This window comes from Helicoverpa zea, chromosome 18 (assembly GCF_022581195.2).
Source record: "Helicoverpa zea isolate HzStark_Cry1AcR chromosome 18, ilHelZeax1.1, whole genome shotgun sequence".
NCBI lineage: Eukaryota > Metazoa > Arthropoda > Insecta > Lepidoptera > Noctuidae > Helicoverpa > Helicoverpa zea.
This window is the reverse complement of record NC_061469.1, coordinates 10468433-10486351: the sequence shown is the minus strand read 5'-3', so window position 1 is coordinate 10486351 and position 17919 is coordinate 10468433. Positions and strand designations below refer to the sequence as shown.

Here is a 17919-nt window from a genome sequence, read left to right as displayed (position 1 = left end):
ATTTAATATTGTAAATGTTATTGTAGACGGCAGAAAGTTTCGTGGTACCGTGATGGATTTTAAGTAACCAGCATTGATGTTATGCCATATCATGGACGTTTTTTGTACGATAGAAACACGGGATAGAAATAAAACCTTCCAAAAGTAACTATCAATGTCATTGTCACTATTCAGTCACTGTCAAATCGTCATCGATAATCGGTCACGTGACCAGTGAGTGGACGAATCAAATCTGAGAATTATTCGCATTATTTCATTTGTTGCACGACTTGTTTCATTTTCGTTGTTTGACCGTGCGAAGTTGGACTTTGTCGCCCGTTCGCCCCCCTCGTTGCTGTGATAATATTAAGAAGTATTAGTTTTATCTGTTGCTACGTCATTCGTTTCGGTTAGTTATCGATATAACTTCGTATTTATAATTTCACTGTGAACGCAGCAGTCCGAGTCAGCCGTCGTCTTTGTCAAGAGGTAATTATAAACTTTCCAAAATGCCTAGAAAAGTGTTCGTTGTTGGCGTCGGTATGACGAATTTTATCAAGCCGAGCACTGGCCCCGACTACCCTGAGCTGGGCAAGGAGGCGGTGTTGGCGGCGCTGGCGGACGCGCGCATCAAGTACTCCGACATCCAGCAAGCCGTGTGCGGCTACGTGTTCGGCGACTCCACCTGCGGGCAGCGCGTGCTCTACCAGGTCGGTATGACCGGCATCCCCATCTTCAACGTCAACAACAACTGCTCCACCGGCTCTAATGCCCTCTACCTCGCCAAGAAACTTATCGAAGGCGGCGTCTCAGATGTCATGTTAGCTGTAGGTTTCGAGAAAATGGCGCCTGGCGCGCTATCCGCCGGTGTGTTCAATGACCGAACCAACCCCATGGACAGACACACTCTCAAAATGGCAGAGCTAGCAGAACTCACAGGCGCGCCCATGACTGCTCAATACTTTGGTAACGCTGCTGCTGAGCACATGAAGAAGTATGGCACAACGGAGCTTCACCTTGCTAAGATTGCAGCAAAGAATCACCGTCATGGTGTAAAGAATCCACGAGCTCAGGGTAAGAGGGAGTACACTGTAGAGGAAGTATTAAACTCTAGAAGGATCTATGGTCCCCTGACAAAGTTGGAGTGCTGTCCTACCAGTGATGGCGCAGGTGCTGCTGTGCTCATGTCAGAGGAGGCGGTCATCAAGTATGGTCTGCAAGCTAAGGCTGTTGAGATTATTGGTATGGAAATGGCAACAGATACTCCTGCAGTATTTGAGGAGAACAGTTTGATGAAAGTTGCTGGCTTTGACATGACCGCTCTGGCTGCAAAGCGCTTGTACCAGAACACCGGTATCTCACCAAAGCAGGTTGATGTTGTTGAGCTTCACGACTGCTTCGCAGCAAACGAACTGATCACATATGAAGGCCTTCAGCTGTGTGGAGAGGGTGAAGCGGGCAAGTTTGTAGATGCTGGAGACAACACATATGGTGGCCGTGTGGTAGTAAACCCAAGTGGAGGTTTGATTGCCAAGGGCCATCCTCTGGGAGCAACTGGCTTGGCTCAATGTGCTGAACTGGTCTGGCAACTTCGTGGCGAGGCCGGAGACAGACAGGTTGGTTAAACAATAGGTTCTCATTGCTTGGGGGTATTTGTCCAATGGTGAAATGTGCCTCAATGTTAGGTATGTTTCAACTTCAACAGGTATGCATATCTCTTCATGTATTTGTTGATCACATTATTTATGTTGTGTTTATGTTCAAGGGTGTTCTGCTTCCATATATTATTATGAGGTTGGACAATTGACCTGCCTGTTATTTGCAATTTTATCAATATTTATTTCATACATATTATTATCCTGATATAGTGTTTACTGTGGTGGATAGTTGTTGATAAATTATCAATTTCTATTTACTGCCAAGAGCTTTACTTTAATTAAACAAACCATTTCAGTTGTCAAATCGCTCTTAATCAATGGGTTATCATTATAGTTAAAAAGTGCAAACCACCATAAGGTTTCAGTTGAAAAAAAGATTTATCTTAATTTTCCATATTTGCTATTTTTGTTGGTGCCATAGAGTTTGAATTTTCTTAGTTATGTCCACCATTCTAGAATGTTTTTTCTCAAATACAGACTTAATTCCTTTCTCATTTCAGATTTATATTTGAGTAAATAAGAACGTACCATGTGTACATAACATAACTGACCATTAATATGCGTGTTTACTTTCTAAATCTTATATAACAGCAAAATATCTAATAATAATATAAAAAGGAAAGTCTTACTATCTTTTGCTTGTTTTTGACAGTGAATGTAGCATGGATTTTATGCATGTAGTCCCAGGAATTTTTATTTTTTTTGACCATAAATTGGTATGTGTGTCTGTATGTCTAATGATATTATGATACCTCAAATAACGATTGCATATAATAGCATTTCATAGACAAAACACTTGTAAGTTACATGTATGTGATAGGCGTTTATCATCTCAGTATTTCTCTTTCCTCCTTATCATGTTTTCATATGGTCATTGCTCCGTATATGGTATTTAGTTCGTACGTAGATATCTGAGAGTAGGTATTTTGTTATGACAGGTACCTATTTGTTTTGCAGTTCGATATTATCAGTACAGATAATATATTACGTGTGCAATAAAAGGTTACTTTATCTTCTTTTTAACATCTTCAACAATTTATTGTCTCCCCCGTCATTGATAATTTCAAAAAATATGATTACCCTTTTTTTTGGAATTATATAACTGAGATATAATATCTATGAAGTTACATACACGTTTCTTTAGATAGATAGTGTCACCTTATAAACAATGCTCTTATCCATATATCTTTATGATAGCTGGAAGTTTTGTAAATAATAATCCTTTATATTATCTTATCGCGAACTCTAAATTACTATTGATAAGTGAAATAATATATTTTGGATACATATTCTTTTGGTAATATGAGTATCTAGCCGATATCCGCGATTTCACCCGCATACCGAGGGAACTACGTCGCGTGCCCGGATAAAAAGTAGCCTATGACCCTCATAAATAACTTAGTTTTCTGTTGGTTGGTATTTTTTAATCGGTTCTGGAGATCTAGGGATTTAAATTTCTACCTCTAATGCTACTGCTCCACCTGCGTCTTAACGCGTTAAATTTTGGCATTACGCAGATGTGGCCAACGTTTTAATGGCAATTTATACAAATGGCATTATGAATAGCATTAAACGTTAAGCGATAACTCGGGTGTCGGTTTTTTGGACACATCAAAGGGTTTTAGTGCGTAGCTTAGAGCGCTAAGTGATGTTGGCTACATTAATGCCATCTCATTGCACGCATGCAAGGACGAGTGTGGATACTTTGTTTAAGCGGTAACTGCATTTTACGAGCACGGTAATGGAATGGTCAAATGAGAAAGCTTTAGTTTTTAGAATTATTTTGTGTGTCTGAGTTTAACCTCTTTGATGTGTGTTAACGCGTTACTTCATGAGGGATTAACTCTTTGAGGAATTGTACCTAAGTGTAGCCAACACGCATTTTTAATGCAATAAGTAACGTGTAGTTAGCCATTGACATTAACGTTAACGCTAACGCAGGTGGAGCAGGAGCATTACAATATGATTATACGTGTACTTAGATAAAACTCCATCGCAACTACTAAATCAAATTGTTTAGATAGCAAATAATAATCTGCAAGTTCTGAAGCATGCATAACTGTTTAGCATGATAAAAGGTTCATAAAGGCGCGTCTAAACGGGCTACATTGTTGTACAATTTGTGGTTGCGATGTTGGCAAAAAATACCTGGATGTTACAAAAATATTTACGGTACGGTATTTACACTAACGTCCGAGCAATCTATGGCTGAGCCATGTATTGCATATGCAATACTGTTGCTGATTCTGATGATCTGAACAATATTACCGAAAATATTGGAAAATATTGCCGGTATATTACTGCGAAGTCTGGCTGGTATTGCTTGCAATGTTGCGGGCTACTGCGTTGCAGCCACATTATAGCCCGTCTAGACGCGCCTTAACTTTTCTAATTGCCTGAGATACTTCACTATAATTCCGCTACCTACTTACTGGCTTGAGGATGTGGCCCAGGTGCATGTAATTTAGAGGCTGCTGACTTTTAAAATACCTATGTTTTAAAGATATGAAGGTACCTAAATTTTAAGCCCTAAGCTTGTCTGATCGGTACATAGTCGAGTACACTGTAATCTAAAGATTAATTATGATAATCACTGCGTTAAGTATGTCGCAATCCACTTTATTCTAGATAATGTTAGATTTGATTTAATTTGTAACAAAAAATCAGTCAGTTCAGTGATAGCTACTTCAGAAATCCGTTGGTTATTCAGTTTTATAAAGTTTTTAATTTAGTTGATTTATTATCAACAGAAAATTACTGCTAAACAGGTTCGTTGAGCGTCACTATATTTTTTGTGATCATCGCTTGCTTGTCTATCTTTGAATATTGATGTCATGGACGTTTTAATCCCCACATATTATTTAATTAAATATTCACATGTACACTATATTATTGCACATTTATAACAACCTATCTTTGAAATAAGAAGAACTTTTGCATCGCAAAATGCGCTATACCAAGTCGCAACGTCATTAAAAATCCACCATTTGTCATTTGTCATACTAGCTTTTAAAACAAAGTAGGAGCTCAATTTTATTATGATCTCTTATTTTTCTTGGTTTGTTTTTGTGATAAATATAATAATATGCAAAGTTCTGTAGAGGATTATTTCTCACACAGATGTCCTTTGTCCTTATTTTGAATTTTCACGCTTTGTGCTTGTCAAAAGAAGTAGGTAAATAATTCACTTTGTATTTTAGTATGTATTATGAACTTCAGAAACACAATATTTTGATAGTAATATGTAGTTCCGTTAGTAACTCTATGGGTCCATAGATCAAGGTTAAGCAATTCTTCAGCCCGTGGTTGGGTGGCCATCCTTGTCATAACGAGCCCTGTTCTTGGTGTTGATGATCTGATTTTGAATAATCAAAGGTCTTTTAATATAACAGGATTGATCTATGTTGATTCTTCATAATATTTATCTGATATGCGATTCATGAAGTAGGTAATATGTATTTAACCGAGCATACCAAGTTAATTATGGTCTTCTTAAATAAGCAATTGAGTTTGATTACGAATTAAATTCTGGCATGGTTCGTTTGCATTGAAAAGCATTAAATTACTTATTATCTGGCTTTTCTCTAAGGTTCGAAGATTGTCATTGTTTTATCTTCCAATATGGCTGCCACAATTCCGTGGTTATTAAACCGGCTCTGTTATTGGACTCTGACCTCTATGGCGGTTGAACAAAGTTTATTGTATCTTATTTTCTGCAGGTTTATATTGTAGTTCTAACGGTAGAGAAATCATTGTTGTCCTTATCTATGTTTTGCACTTCGCTCCCTAGATTAGGTACCTGCTTAACAACATCTAAACTAATATCATGAAGAGGATTTTTATTCGTTTGCACTGAATCCATTTGGAAAATATTTCAATATTGGGAAGCTACACTATCCCTGAGCTGCAAAGGCTATGTTATCAGGCTACGGAAAGATGTTCTCCACAAGTTGGGTCGCGATATACATCCAAAAGTAGTAACTTTTCTCATAGCAAGAAAACGACGTTTCATATACGCTGTAGTAGTGAAAAAACACCTCAAATATAATGTTGCTATATTCGTTAGGTTCGCATACAAGATGTTAGTGAAACATTGCCTCACTCGACGAACGTCGACTCCCTTGACCCGCAGACCAATGAACTGCAATTTTAACTGTAACCTGCTTATTTAGAATCGAGGCTAACCAAGCCGAAATGCTTACGCCTAAGTTGATTTGTGAATAAGTAACTTAAAATATGTGTGGTCATAACTTGACTCTAAACGTATTAAGTAGTAATTTTTATAGTCTTATAGACCCGAAAATATAATTTTGCCAAATGATACATACATGTCTTCTACGGGTCTTTATAATGAGTCTTTGTAAGCCATTTGATATGGACCACACTAAACCGCAAAAGGCATATTATTTACGCAATGCTGCATGTAATGGAATGTCGCAGTTTGCAACGAAACCTTTTATAAGGAAGCAAATGTACCGGTCGGCTGAGTTTTTATATATGAGAATTCATATTTTGGACTTAGAACATGTTTTTAATGCCGCCAGTACATTTTATACCACTTAACCTTTGTACTGTGACGTGAACAGCTCAATGGAAAAATTCTGGTCCGTGCAGTATTATTATGAAAAGAACTAAGCCGGTTTTTCGCATTCTGTAAGAGATTAGCACAAAATTGTCTAAGAACTTAATCAACGCTGATAAAGCCAGGAAACCGGGTTTTGCAAGTACCTTTTCACCTACGTATGTAAGTCCTGTTCGTCTTTTAACTTTGTTACATATAATTTTCTGCAGATTTTAGATATTCTTCAATAAACTGATTCTCTAGCACACCTGACCTACAATATAACCTATTGCGGATAAGTAAGACAAAAAGACCCGCTCAGTGCCTTTGTTTAACATAATAAACTGATTAATGCACGACCTAATGTTGCATATTTTATAAAACTTACATACACAGACAATGACTCCGCGATTTAATATGACGGTTTTAAAATATACACAATTTACTAAATGGACAAATGACTTAATGATGTCAAAATAAGTTCAAGGTAGTTCACAGAGACAGTTAACTTTTGCTGCATCATGTACAACTACTATTGATCGAGAATACGTTTACGTTACATTTTCTGCCGAAATTCAGTCTTTCTGTAGAGATTCTATCGATTTTGTCCATCCATAACATAATACTTGAAAATGAGTAAAGTTTTGGCGTTTTCGGGGGTCTTCCATTGTAATTTTGGCGTGAAAAATTGGTACCAAATAATCATAGGGTAAATACGCCAAATGTCGGCCCCCTTAGCGATTTTCTGATTGCGGTTCGCTATAGCACCGTCAGTTTCCAACGAAAGATAGTTTCTGATGCGGTTTTGGATAGTTTGATTAATCTATGTCATGTTTATAGGCATAAGATTGATATTTCTACGAAAAGAAAAAAGTAATAAGGCTTAGATGCGTCGAGAACAGAAAAACCCTAAAGTCGGCCATTCACGGCCCAAGGTCGGTTGCGTTTTTTCCAAATGTCGGCCAGGTATAGGCTGTTTTAAATTAAGGCAGTGACAAATATTATTAACATGATTTATTTTAGCAGAATTATAATATAATACTAAGTATACATTTGTAATTGTATTTGTTTAATTTATAGTAAAATATTTTTTTTGTTTCCCCTAAACAAAAAAAGTCGTATTCACGACCAACCATTTATATTTTTTAAGCTAATAAGAACGGTTTAATAGATAGCAAGTATCAAACTATAAAGCTACCATAAACATGCCTACAATACTGTCAACTCCTACATTTAAACTTAACTCCTATACGATATAATGAATTATAATAAATAAATTATTTCATTTTGAGAAAATGAAAAAATATAAAAGTATTTTTTCATCAGCCTGTATAGTGGCGCTTGAGTTCGAGGCTGGTCGACATTACGATTATTTACGATTCTAATGTCGGCCCCTATTTCTTGTACCTTATTTCTCGAGATTCAACTAATATCACCCCGGCCGTTATTTGGCTATTAAACGTAAAATAGATCTATTTGCCTATAAGCTTTGCAAATTCTCTTGTTAAACCAACGGAATTAGTACAATAGGAATTTATAAAATAGACTGCATTTGCTTTAAGTCGGCCACGGCCGAGACTCCGGTTTTAAGTCAAAACTGTTGTCCTAATGGCGGCCTCCTATTTTTCCTTGAAAAATATACGCAAAACGCTGAAAAAACTATCTTAAAATATAGTAAAAATAACCCATTAGTGACAATCAAGCTTAAAACAAAAATAAATAAATGTTTTATTGTTCTAATATCAATCCCCAAAATGTGAGTATTCACTTCGAGTAAGCTACTTTACGTGCGAATTTGATGTTTCAACGGCGCAATCGCTACTGACGCTCAGTATGAGAAGAGTAAGTGACAGAATCGGATAGTAACGATTTGTACGTATAGAGTATAAACCAAGGTTGCAATTCGAGGAGCAAAACTAACACTTAATTACCTTTTGAATGAATGCAAGCTGAAAATGTACAGACGGCCGAAGTTTGGGGGGAGGCCGACATTTGGCGTATTTACCCTATTAATAAACGTTTCGGGCTTTAAAGACTATTGGGTTGTGTAACTTAACTAAAAAAAATATGTTTGTAATGTATGCTGTCTGTTTTCATGTGTGTTCAAATGGTTAATTATTGTAATGTCGTATTTCTTACTTAATATTAATGTTGTATCCCAAAGTCAAATTGAGTAACTGTACCTAATAAATAAATATTAATCAAGTGAAAGAACTTGTTCAGCTAACTCCGTAGACGTGCATTTTTGCGCACTCACATTCCTAAATCTATAACGAGTAGGTACTATTTTCGAAATTATATTTAACCTTCACTATCATTATATTTTATCCAAATTAAGTAAGCCCAATTATAAATTCGCTATTTCCCAACAGTTGACATTGAAAACTAACTTTATAGCGACAGAAATGTAAAGTATGTAGCAATGTGACTAGTATTTGTGTTCCCGCCATTGTTAACGCACGTGTGACGCTCAACATTAATAAGTTAATGTGATATCTTCAGGTGCCGCGCGCCAAGATCGCTCTGCAACACAACTTAGGACTCGGAGGAGCAGTCGTCGTCACCATGTACCGCAAAGGATTCGCTGACATCACCCCCAGGCCGGTCGCCGCCTCCGGCAACCCCGAGGACTTCAAGGTCTTCAAATACATGAAGATTCTCGAAGAGGCCATGGAAAATGACACCGAAAACCTCATTGAGAAAGTACGAGGCATCTACGGATTCAAAGTGAGGAATGGCCCCAACGGCGCAGAAGGTTACTGGGTCATTAATGCCAAGGAAGGCAAAGGCAAAGTGACGTACAACGGCGGCGAGAAACCTGACGTCACCTTCACCATCAGCGATGAAGACGTCGTCGACCTCATCTCCGGCAAGCTGAACCCACAGAAGGCCTTCTTCCAGGGCAAGATCAAGATCCAAGGAAACATGGGTCTTGCCATGAAACTGACTGATCTTCAACGACAAGCCGCCGGAAGAATCGAATCTATTCGTTCCAAACTGTAAATAGGAACCGGTTGTAAACTGGTCTTAGTTCATAATATTGTGGTTACGGACTTGAGGTAGGGGTATTTTTATACTTATGATAAAATGTACACAAACTTTTTACTAAGCTCAATGTTGGGAGTTTCACAAATGTTGGTCAGAACGAGTCACAAGTGCAATAAGAAAAGATTTTACTGCATGCCTATAACAGTAATGAATAATGTATTTATGGTTATTTGATCATTCCAAATGATATTTAAATAGATGAATGACTATTATTGTTATTAAATCAGATTTTTCTATAACACTTTGGTTTTATTTTGCATAAGAAACATGATATTCGTGAATTTTACAGAAGCACCTCTTAGCGTAGATACGATTCTGTATCTTGATCTTGGCTTGCCGAGCACGTCACCAAAGTGCCTGCGTAGCACTCCGCAACTTAAAAATAGTTTAACTCTAGATTTGTTACACTACTTTTGATGAATCTTGGCCCCTGGCGAATCTGATTTGTTAACCTAAATTATAGACAAAGATCTAGGATTAAGCACATCAAATTAGTTCATAGCATGGAAAGTCTGATAAAATGTGAAAAAATAAAATGACAACAATTTTTTGTTGGGCTTTGTCATGGCTTTGTCAAATCATCATCGTGCTAAAATAATTTAGTAGCGCCATCTTTGTATAGTGTTTCATTTGCGTTACTAGATGTTCTGCATAGATGGCGTTGTCAGCTATTTTTAATGTACGTTATTGTTTCTAGATGGCGCTGTTACGCAAATTGCTTCTCAGCTTGTTTTGCTAAAGTTCTAACCTTTTCTCATTATTATTTTGTAGAAAGCTTTTGAACTAATTCTGATAAGATAAACTAAATATGAAATAAAACATTTATTGGAAATCATTTCATTTTATTGCTCCACAAGGTAGGTACTTATAAGCTTTTTTATTTTCAAGTAAAAACACACTTACGAAACCACATGTTACGAACATGTGTGTGCATAACAGAAGTTTATTCATTTATTATAATCTTATAACTCTAATCTATCAGGTACTTTACAATATACAATGATTTTTTCACTGTTCAGTATTAAGAGCAACGTTTTTGCGTAATCCAAAAAACATACTTACAGGAATGTTTACTTGGATTAGAGGTTTTAAGCAGCAACTTATATTTTTTTCTGATAAAACACACACAATTCATAATCAGGCCGTTTCTTTAAGACATGTCGCCTTACAATAATACAGTCGCAAATAATGATAAATCTGTTACAAACAATATAATTACTTCGCATCCCTGTAAATAATATAGTTTTTAATGAAAGACTTTCATTTCGTCTGCAAATTAAATAAAAATACATGCGTCTTGTGGCAAGATAGTAATTCAACTCTAATAGCGTTTGTAACTTTATTTCGTCAGGCATGAGATATGCTTTACTATATAACTATTGCGATATCAAGGCTACGGTTATAATTGTAATCTCGGAAAAATGGCGCTAATATAATTTATTTTTCTCATTTATTTCTCGGAGATATATGTAAGTGATTATAAAGTCATCACGAGTAGTTATTGTGGAGATTTGTTGCAAGTATAGGTAATAACAGCCTTATTTAAAACCGGAATACTAAGTAAAACAAACGTTGATACCGAAAGAAGTAACGAGTTCTAAAGACTTTTATAGTCACAATTTATCGCCATTCCTAAGAGCATACCACCGTGCACTGTGTACAACTATTATTGGCACAAAACAAAACAACACTCATTAATTTTTACTTAAATATTATTATGTATTTCTGTAGTTCCTTTTAATTTAATACCCTCAATTCTCTTTTCCTCAATTAGAAATGGCAGTAAATTATGAAAATCAGGAGTTAAAGGATGATAAAATAAATATAGAAATAGGTAAGGAAACAAATCAATTTAGCGCCATCCAGTGAAACAAATGACTATGCGTATAAAGCAATATATATATTTTTGATACTTAGATTTTGCGACTTTCACAATAACGTATTTATAAACTGATGTATAACAATCATACATGAGATCACAGAGTACGTGAATACCCTGGCAAATCACCAATTACGCGGAAACTTTGTCTCATTCCTCTGTCGATAAACCAAAAGCTGCCAAAGAAAAGGAGACAGAGTTCGCAGCGTCAAAATCAAGTATTTTATAGTTTACAACAGCCTGGCATTCATACATCGCTTCGTACCGTACAGTAAAACAAATATTTACATTATCATTAGTTACTCTCACTGCCTATAAATATGAGACATACTAAAAAATAACAAACTCTCTTTCAAAATGAAAAAGAATACAACCTACTGAGTGTGTCTTTAGAAATATAATAGCCACGATTAGTCCTTTAGCACCATCCGTATATAAAAATTTTGCAATAAATAAGACAGTGAGAGCTTGCTTTGAAACTTTTCCATCGATACAATAGAATATTACCTACGCTAATAATTAAAGCGTTATTTAAGGTTAAAAATGGCTTAGCCACGTTTCTTTTCATATTTTTATATCGTCAACCCATAGATTTTCATTGAACTCTCTTTTAGAAAAGTAATTTAAAAACAGAAAAATATTAGTAGAACCAAAATATTCGCCAATAAATACTAAATATATATATATATAAATTAATCACTAAGTTAGCCAAGCCAAAACATTGTAGCACCAAAATTATCCAACAATAGTACTGACAGAAAAGTTTCACAATACATACATATATATATGAGGTACCTTATTATACAATATAATGACATGCAGTCAATTTCTAATGTACACTATTAAATGTTTAAAACAATAAGTTATTCTTATTACACTCGCTTACGGTACCTATATTGAATAATATATATTAATATAATAAGTAAATGGTAATTTTTTTTTCAAAGTGTCTCTGACTAGAGATAACCTATTCTAAAACTGAAATCTTATTCTAAAACAACTAACTACGTAACATAGCACTCTTCGAAGGAAAAAAATATCATCGAAAGGAAAATCGTTCCGATTTCTTTCTACAATTTGAGCTTAGCCAAAGTCACTTAGTGAAATTATATTTCACAACTCATTGTATTTGTTGTTTTAATCGACCTCAGCGATATTCAGCCTTTGAATTGAAGAAACATTTGCCGTTAAAAAATGTGACATTTAAAAATATAAATCTCATTCAAAGTTAGATATTTACAGGTAATTAGTACACTTATTCAGATATTTTTTATCACTATGCTGCCAATTAATATCGAGATGTTTTGATCGATTATGTTGATATTCGGGCAAATATTTTTCCAATTCTTTGGCGAAAACAATATTGTAATTAGAATTTATTTTATAATAGTTGCCTTCATCTGGTACGAACAATAATTTGAATATTTATACAATGTTACCCGCTATAAAAATTTAATGACCTGATTGATTCTGATTTTAAAGTCTAATTTTAATCTGTTTATATCTCAAAATCAACAATGTTTTGTAATTTAGATTTCCATTTGTTATTTTTTTTTTATCAAAGAAGCTAATGACCGCTGGATAATTTCAAATTGTTCGCACCAGATAAAAAAGAAACATCTCGAGGCGCCCATGAGGTCATAGTTTAAATCACACAAGTTCGAATGTTAATCATCCGAAGTTAACGTCCTTAGACACGAGTTTAATACATAAATAATAAATTGCTCAGTCACAAAAAATATGCACTAAATCAAAATGCACTGTTACTGGCAAAGGCTAAAACGCGTGGCTCAAATTTATTACAAAAACTATATAAATTACATTAAAAAGTCCATCAGCCGCTTTTCGGTTGTTGACAATACCTACATACTTAATAATTCATTGTTTTTAAAAATATTTTAAAAACATGTTACTTGTGAAACAAGTTTACGACGCAAAAAATCACAAGTTTTTTTAATAAATTAAAATGCTACGAAAAGACCTTACGTCTTAGAAGAAAACTAAATACATAATATTATATATCAAAGCTTGTGATGATAAAGTTAACATTACGATATTTATTATTTTCAGTTTCGACCGAATCAATTAGGAATTTAATAGCTGGCGTGTTCCTCCTGTGTTGTGGGCACAAGTTACCGTGTAGTTACAACAATACACAACACTACAGAACATCGCCGAAGACCACTTGCTGAACAACCAATCAATTTATCATTGAAATACAAAACCTAACACAATTGATAAGAATCAGGCAGTGATCACTTCACCATTTTAAAAATTATTGCTCGATAAAAAACAATTTGTAGAATCTAAATGAAAATCAGTGTCTTACATAGTTTTTCTTAATTTAGACCAATAAATTTTATGTACAATGAGGTAGACTGCGGGATACACCCTTATAAAGATAATTTTGTTGGCCTGGACTCTACGACAGTAGCTACAACTTATGAAGTACGACGCATCTGTCCCACGGTACCATCACACTACAACTTACTGGAAGAAACGTAAAAAACATTATTTACGTATTTTCAACGTGAAACAGGGAACGATCACTTAAGATTCTATCAGCTGGAAGACTGTTTACCATATTTTAAAAATAAAATTTAATTGCATTAACAATTTATTTGGTAAATTGTAGGCGTGAGTGGGACAGACGAATTAGAACAAAGTGCCCATGTAGACCTGACACAACAAAATGTTTACGAGTTAATTATTAAGATTACGAATGTGCCTCGTTCCTTCTACAATCGGCTTGTGTCTGTAAACAAATATAAACTTATTCCCACATGGTTTTCATACAACCTTTAACATATAAGAGGTATGATGCATGTACCTGTTTGAAATATTATTACTATTTGGTATGGCTGAGGTTTTATACAGAGTTATTTATTCAAACGAAAGTGCGGAGCGCGGCAGGTCGATATTACACCATCAAATGTTGAATGATTTACGTAATGGCTGTATTATATCGCGTGTCCAATGAGCTTCATAAGTAATAACATGATTATCTAGTGATTTATAGTGTAACACCGCCCACAGATCGTATCTACTTCTTACTATTCCGGAATATGAAGTTTATAATAAGTTTATCTATTGTACACAAGTAGAAGTTAACTTAATCGCCGTTATTATTGCTTATTGTATGTACACAGATATTGCAAAAAAATCTTAAAAATAACCCTGTATAAATTATGCTTATGGTTGTAGTTTTATAACTATTTTACTATATTATATTATATGTGAGTATTTCGTTAATAAGGTATTGGAAAAGCACAGAGTTGAGGTTATATGAAAAAGGTAACAGACGTACCCTCAGAATGGCACACGTTGAAGAGACTACAAGAAAAACTGTATATTGTACAAAAAACTAATTTCATAAAACTGTACTTGATATGATTATGTACAACTATTTTTTATCTGCATCGTGCTACTGTATAATCTGTGGTAAAAACGATTCTCTCATCGAATCCGCACACTCGGCAGCACCGACACCGGTGGCGCCACATAAAATTATTCAAAACAGTATAAATAGAAAGAGGTCTCGATCGACTCGGTTTCAAAGATCAACAATATCCAAGTAGAGAATAAATATTTACACGGTGCCGCGTACGGGACGTACATCATGATCGGTCGAGCACCTCGTAGCTTTGTACTGTGTACGGCTTAGCAATGTCACTGAGCGTTCATCGCGAGTCACTGCGCAGGCGGGTGATGACGCGCACCGGTCAACAGGGCGGCGGCGGGTCCGGCGCCCGCGCCAGCGCCGCCTCGCGCGCCTCCAGCCGCGCCTCGCGCCGCGCCAGCGCCGCCTCGCGCGCGTCCAGCGCCCGCGCGCGCTCCGCCAGCCGCGCCTCCGCGTCCAGCAGCCGCGCCGCCAGCGCCGACCCGGGCGGCGGCGGCGACGTCGACGACGTCACGTCGTCCACGGGCGGCGTCAGCGGCTTCAGCGCCACGTTGGGCTGGTAGTCGCGCTCGAAGGACGTGCAGTCGGCCACGCGCACCACGCGCTCGGGGTGCTGCAGCGCCGGCTCGCGCTTGTCCCACGGCCGGAAGGCGGACAGCGCGCGGTAGTGCAGCGCGTACGGGTCTAGCAGCAGCGCGTACGTCGTGTAGTCCTCGCTGCGCGCCTTCTTCGGCGGCGACTCCGCCGGCTCCGGCTTGCACACCACTGTCTCCACCACCTGGAATTGAAACAAACACTCATAAGTTCATTTGTACGATTTCCTGTTAAGGTCATGGAGGAAAATGTATTACGCGTCATTACTTTGCGGTGTACGACTTTCCTCACTATGAAATTCCAAATTCCTCAATGCAAAACCAAACATTTCCTGGTTACAAATACGCAACTTTGAAATTCCTGTAAGACCATAAATATGTCATTAATTAGCAGTAATATGTATTAACACCAATACGTTACGATGACATTTAGTTTTATTGCAGTCATAACAGCACTTCAACGTTCATAAGTTTGCAGTAACGCGTAACACTATTCGCAGGATTCGAATTCTTAGACATTAACAAATAACTTCCTAGACAAGACACAGAAAGTTAACCCTTTTAACTGAATATAAAGGTAAAGCCTATAAATATTTTTCAGAATCTCTGCGTATAAAACAGTAACAAGCTCGTTGCTAGCTAGGAGTATAATCTTGGCGAGTAACGACCGATGCAAATAAAACCGTAGACGGTCTTGAAGCGGCAATTCCAGGGAGATTCGCTCTCGGTCTCCGTATGGCGCAAATCGCAAATAGAAATCGTCGCGCCGCCACTCGTCAACGTATTCTTGTCTGCGACAGTTGGAAGTACGTAAATACATTAATGTCAAAGGGTCATATTACTGACGTCAATGGCTTATCTGAATAACTGAGCACCACGGAGTGATGAGAACTGCTCTCATAACTAATTTGCAACATCAATTTGCAGGAGGAAATTGTTGCTTAATTATCTTTATTGTTTTGTCTCAGCGTAAGCTATTTACTTAACCGTATCTACTTTGAAAGTGACATGTTGAAAACAGTGATGATAGGCATATCTACTTTCAGAGGCTATTTTGGGCGTACTTCATGATTAAACTGCACGTGTTCTTGTAACAGTCGGGTGTTGACTGTAAAACTGCTATGCGGTTTTAAACCTATGTAATCTCTTGGGCCCTAGAGCAAAGCGCGTCATCTCGTGCGAATGAGCACAGCTAACCACATCGCTATCAGCAAAACACATTCGTCTTACATAACGCAGGTAGGGGGAGGGTGCAGACGCGCGTCATCACCGCCTCGCCCCCTCGCCCCGGCTCCCGGGGGTGAGGCGCGGATGTAGGTCGTGGCCAGGCCGCAGACGACCCCCAGACGCCAACCTCGCCCTGTCCTGACGCACCAAACACTCACACCCCACCAACTAATGCGTAAATGTTAGCCACATTTCTATCTTCAACTATTAATTGTTAACTACTGAATGCAGCCTTTCCTGCTTTCGTATTTTTTACCAGCTTGGCCGATCAAAATGTTTCCTACATTTCGTAATCAAAGCGGTACGCCGCCGAAACTATGCCTTCATTCTGTTGAATAGTTCGTTATCGAATTCCTTATACGAATAACAACACGAAAATGTGGGAGAAATAACATGCCGATACGTTATCAACATACCTACTCATCATTCAATCTACAATTTTGTATTGTGTATTCGCCGACTCGATCAAATCTAGACCTTACAGCGCGGAGATAAACACCATATTAGCACATAAAGACTGCGTCAAAATGGCGTCGGGCGCGTTCAAAACACTGGCTCCAAAACAATGTACGTAATGAGAGAACGGCGGGGTTTCCGTCGAGACTCATCTGCGGAACGTGTGCTAAGATAACTGCTGTAAGTGGAGCTCCCCTGGCGCCCCCGGCGGCGCTCGCCACTCACTTGGAAGGGCCTGAGGTAGGTAGGTCAATGGGCTTTCTAGGCTCAGAGTACGATGGGCGCGTGGGCGCGGTCCAACTAACATATTTCGGCCTACTTGCAATTTAGCAACTGTTTTTCTGTCGGCACGTGCCTACATACGGCCTACGTTGCGTGCTATTAATACGTTTTTCCTCTAACAACCCCCGAAGCCTCACGTTTTAGTTGATCGTCAAAATAACGACGTAAGTTATTCCGCCAGTAAACGGCTCACTGTTGCGAAAAACTACGCGAACTCATGAACTAGAAGGTCACAGTAACTTCGCCTTCCATTACTATCATTGATTAATGTGTTACTGCCATGCTACAGTTTGTTATACTAAATAATTGTTACTTTATACTCGAATTTAAAGCATTTAAAGTTCTTCTTCGCCATTTTTTGTCAGTAATAAATTAATGTCCTGGATTCTTTGCCTATAACAACACAATTAAACACCATGGTAACAAAACTAGAAAAAAAACAGGAATGGCTATAAATTGACATAGACAAAATGGGGTCCGTTACCAAAAAGGTGCGACGTTAAATTCTCAAGTGGCAACATTCGTCAAAAAGTGGGTTATTATTTTAGTAAAGTTAGTGATTATAGAGTTAATTACAGCAATATTGATCGTTATTAGTGCACATGCACTCGTCGGTGCATTTACTAATCTCGGTTCTAATCACAATGTAAACATGTAGTTATATTGATTGTCGTCGTGTGGGGCAGACTCAATAAACCCTACTTCCACTGTTAATTAATATTATGTGAATATATAACATTTTATCATTTAAAAAACAAATTATATCAATAGGGGGTCATTTTGTGATAGGACTGAATCAAAGTTAAAGGTTTTTATTTCAGAGAGACTTATTGTAG

General features: G+C 37.2%; 3 protein-coding genes across 3 annotated transcripts in view; 1 reads left to right on the top strand and 2 right to left on the bottom strand.

The window, feature by feature from the left end:
- Positions 1-17919, bottom strand: part of LOC124639203 (putative nuclease HARBI1) — a 279629-nt gene that overhangs the window by 34907 nt on the left and 226803 nt on the right. The window lies entirely within an intron of this gene.
- LOC124639200 (sterol carrier protein 2) lies at positions 192-9485 on the top strand. The gene is made up of 2 exons (XM_047176455.1): positions 192-1595; positions 8701-9485. The coding sequence occupies exons 1-2, from the start codon at positions 489-491 to the stop codon at positions 9199-9201; spliced, it is 1608 nt and encodes a 535-aa protein (XP_047032411.1). The 5' UTR covers positions 192-488; the 3' UTR covers positions 9202-9485.
- The window catches only part of LOC124639202 (ski oncogene), a 61166-nt gene continuing 53318 nt past the window's right edge, over positions 10072-17919 (bottom strand). Inside the window, exon 2 of the mRNA XM_047176462.1 lies at positions 10072-15303. Coding sequence (XP_047032418.1) covers positions 14848-15303 — 456 coding nt within the window. The 3' untranslated portion in view covers positions 10072-14847. The remainder of the gene's footprint in view (positions 15304-17919) is intronic.

Bases quoted from the DNA above. Each gene is read 5' to 3' on its own strand.
- LOC124639200 (XM_047176455.1), top strand. From the start codon at position 489: ATGCCTAGAAAAGTGTTCGTTGTTGGCGTCGGTATGACGAATTTTATC. The intron at 1,596-8,700 runs GTTGGTTAAACA...TGATATCTTCAG, and splicing joins GCGAGGCCGGAGACAGACAG to GTGCCGCGCGCCAAGATCGC.